The 3888-nt window shown below is 41.5% G+C and overlaps 1 protein-coding gene across 1 annotated transcript in view; it reads right to left on the bottom strand.

The window, feature by feature from the left end:
* Window positions 1-3888, bottom strand: part of LOC101861747 — a gene marked incomplete at its 5' end in the record, with an annotated part of 45978 nt that overhangs the window by 25051 nt on the left and 17039 nt on the right. Inside the window, 1 exon segment of the mRNA XM_013085173.2 lies at window positions 667-853. Within this exon segment, the coding sequence (XP_012940627.1) occupies window positions 667-853 (187 nt within the window).

Here is a 3888-nt window from a genome sequence, read left to right as displayed (position 1 = left end):
ATCATCATTTGATCATTATTGTTTATGATATTATTAGCCAACTCGTTTATAACTTTCCCTTTCATTTCCCTCTTTTGTATTTTTACATAATGTCATACTGATTTTTGTTTTCTAAAATCTCCATTTAGGTCGTTTACATCGTGTTTGCAAAATAAATTGATACTCATCGATTCGAGTAATTAGCGCAAAACTTTTGCCTTATGAATGATGCACCACCTCCAACTACAGCAATCACAACACCAACAACAAGAACAACAGCAAGTAGAGCAACAACAACAACAACAACAACAACAACAACAACAACAACAACAACAACAGCAAAGAACTACACAGACAGTCTCAACACAAAAATAAATAAATAAGAAGACAAAAAAGTAGCATCTATACAGCCAGCAACATTAACAGACGAAATAACACCACCAACAACAGCAACAACAACAAAAACGATAAGAAGATCATAACCATTATCATTATCATCGGCAGCAGCAACAGCGACAGAAGCAGCAGCAGCAACAACAACAACAACAACAACAACAAAATCATCGTCTTCAACAACACAACAACAGCAACAACGACGACGAAGACGACGACGAAATCATCTTCCAGATCAACAACAACAGCAACAACAATAACATAGAGACAAGTGGAACACCCCGTCTTTCTCACCCATTGTCCAGATCAATGGCTACCCCGCGCGGCCTGTCCACATCAGTGACTACTGTCCGGCGACTCGAGCCGTCCAGGGCGATCTTCTCCAGCCTGTGCCAGGAGTACACGGCGCCGTCCAGACCTGGCGTGGACTGACCCATGTTGGTGAAGTACAGGTGGCGAGACACCCAGTCGATGGCCAAACCTGGACAGAGAAAACGACAGATGGTGTTAAATTACAGTTGGGACAATTTATTAATCGTATAGCACACACATAAGGTTCTTAAACATCTAGCTCTCATTGGAAAAATTGAAGGCAAACGAGGCAGGGATAGGCCCAGAACAATCTACTTGGGGAACCTAAACAAATGGGTAACAGGGAAAGATAAGTAGTAGTAGTAGTAGTATAAGGTTTTACGGCGCTCGCAACTGCTAAGGGGAAAGATAAGGGAAACGTAGCTTTTTTAGAGCATCCGAGCAAAGGAATGAATGTAGAACCACGATCGCCGATGTCTGTCGCAGATCTGGCACTGGATGATGATGAAGATAGCCTACACTGGATCGGAATCTCTGGTGTAGCCGTTAGGCTTTTCGCCATTGCACACAGGGAACCCAAGTTCGATTCACCTCTCGGGAGGATTTTTTCTCATAAATCGAGTGTCTCAGTCTATCTGCTGAGACGTTGTGTCCCTCTCAGCCTGAGTTAGTCCTAGCAGCAGGATCAAAACCCGCCTCCTAAATTATCTAAACAGTGTTAATCTGGGCGGAAAACATCAACATTTTATTTTTCAAATTGCAGAATTTGTCCGAGGAAGCTTAATTAATCGACACCAATAATTCCCACACATTGGCCAAGACAGAAAGGATTTTATTAATCAAATTAAAATGGATGAAACATTGGATCACCGATGTCTGAGGCATGACGGTTATGCGCTTCGCACCCCACGACAATAACAAGAATAAGGCGACCACGTCAATATATCCATGCGAAGGAGCAAGAAAGAGGTAAAGATCCTGGTCACTGCCTACCGTCATAAGAAGGAGTTGACACATGACTATTTTTTAAAAAGCGAATTAAAACAAAACCAGCGAAGTCCCTGGCAATTGATAGTCTATTTCCTTCGCCATTCTAACTTAATAAGCGGCAAACACACAACAAAACACTGAGTATCGAGACCATGATGAAAATCATCACTTAACACAGTCCCTGTTCCCTGGTTCTCTGATGCATTCAGCAGGGTTTGGATTCATGAAACATAAAAAAATAAAAATGCTAAAACGTAAAATAGCACTTCACTGAGACGTATATTACAGTCGACGGTACAATCCCTGTGGTAATACAAACCTCTCCCGACCCCCAAAGGGAACTCTATTTCCACAAAATGCATTCTGTGTCCTTCAGAAAATACCAGACGCTTCGTTATTGTGTAATTTTAAAGTGCAATGACCATTAGCATAATTTGATCGCTCTTTGGGGATATGCTACAGCAAACCAAAGAAAAACGTTTGGGTATAAATATTGAATTACAGCTACACTGGTCCATGTTTTAACAAAATTATCATTGTTATCTTTTTTTTAGCGGGTGGAGTGGAGGAGGAGAGGCGGTATGATATCGCATGACCTTTCTCTCAATATGATGAGAAGATGATTTAAATGTGCGACTACTTAAAATAAGACGATCAATGCATCTCGTCCCCGTGGATTGAAACTATCTAACCTGCATCCCCCCACCCCCCACCCCCCAAAATATCATGCACGCAAACAAAACAAAGAACAACCAAAAACAAGGCTGTGCACACAATAAGACTTGAGTAATGAATGTTGGACAGCGAGCAGGATGATGAAAATATAGTTAAAAATGGGCGAGAAGAAACAGTAAACGAGTAAGGTTATAGAATTGGTGTATATTTTATAATATATTTTACGATTTATTATACAATGAAAATGGGGTGGGTGTGCATGCCGTTGAAGTGAAAGCGTCATTTACAAGGATAGGCTGTAAGAGCGATCCCTATGAACCTGTACAGACCCGTCTGTTTTCTAAAGAGTTCTAATGTCTTTGAACAGCATTGTTTTGATTGATTGATTGATTGTTGTTGTTGCTGTCATTGTTGTTGTTGTTGTTGTTGTTGTTGTTGTTGTTGTTGTTCTACTTGCTGTTGTTCTTGTTGTTGGTGTTGTGATTGCTGTAGTTGGAGGTGGTGCATCATTCATACACGCCATAAGGCAAAAGTTTTGCGCTAATTACTCAAATCGATGAGTATCAATTTATTTTGCAAACACGATGTAAACGACCTAAATGGAGATTTTAGAAAACAAAAATCAGTATGACATTATGTAAAAATACGAAAGAGGGAAATGAAAGGGAACGTTATAAAAGAGTTGGCTAATAATATTATAAACAATAATGATCAAATGATGATGATGATGATGATAATGATGATGATAAGAAAAAATTGTAATAACACATTAAAACTATTAGATAGAACGGTAGGACACAAAGCAAAGACAAAAACCACAAAACAACCTTGAAAAACAATCAAAACTCTCCCAAACAACAAAGAGGAATGGAGAGAGATTCTATCTCGGCTCAGATCAAACCGCACGTGCCTTAATCCGGGCGCACGAGCGGCGGCCTATCATGGCCGCCCAGCTCGTCCGTCTCTCCATCAGGGAGGGACAACAAAGGAGTGACAGACAAAGGGATTAAGGCGGGGGCCTGGGAGACAAAGGCGTGAGGCCAGAACCAAAGGCCGGGCCCTCCAAGTTTTCTCAGTCCCTTTTTTTGTGTTATATTGGAGTGTCTTTTATACCCAAGGGAGTGGGGAATTTGAGGGTGGAGGGTGTTGGTGTGTTGAGGAAGATATGGGTCGGGGTGGGCGGGTGGGGTGAGGAAGGCAGGGTGGGGTTGGATGGTGGGATAGGAGACGAAAAGAGGGGGAAAAGGGGGTGGAGGAAGGGTTGGATGGAACTCGTGAAAAAAATAGGGGGAGGGGGAGGAAACAGGGTGGAGGTGGGGGTTATAGGCGGATTGACGTAAAAGGATTTGAATCTTCCTGAGTGTTGAGAGCCTTTTTTTTTTGTCTTTCTTTCTTTCGTTTCTATTTTATTCTTTCCTTTTCTTTTCTTTTTACCTGCACAATGTATGTTTGTGTGAGTATATAATATGTGTATGTGTGCGTGTGTGTGTGGGTGGGGGGGGATCATCGTCTTCAACAACACAACAACAACAACAACAA

The sequence above is a fragment of the Aplysia californica genome, unplaced genomic scaffold (assembly GCF_000002075.1).
Source record: "Aplysia californica isolate F4 #8 unplaced genomic scaffold, AplCal3.0 scaffold00352, whole genome shotgun sequence".
In the NCBI taxonomy this organism is placed as follows: Eukaryota; Metazoa; Mollusca; class Gastropoda; order Aplysiida; family Aplysiidae; genus Aplysia; species Aplysia californica.
This window is presented reverse-complemented; position numbering and strand designations above follow the sequence as displayed.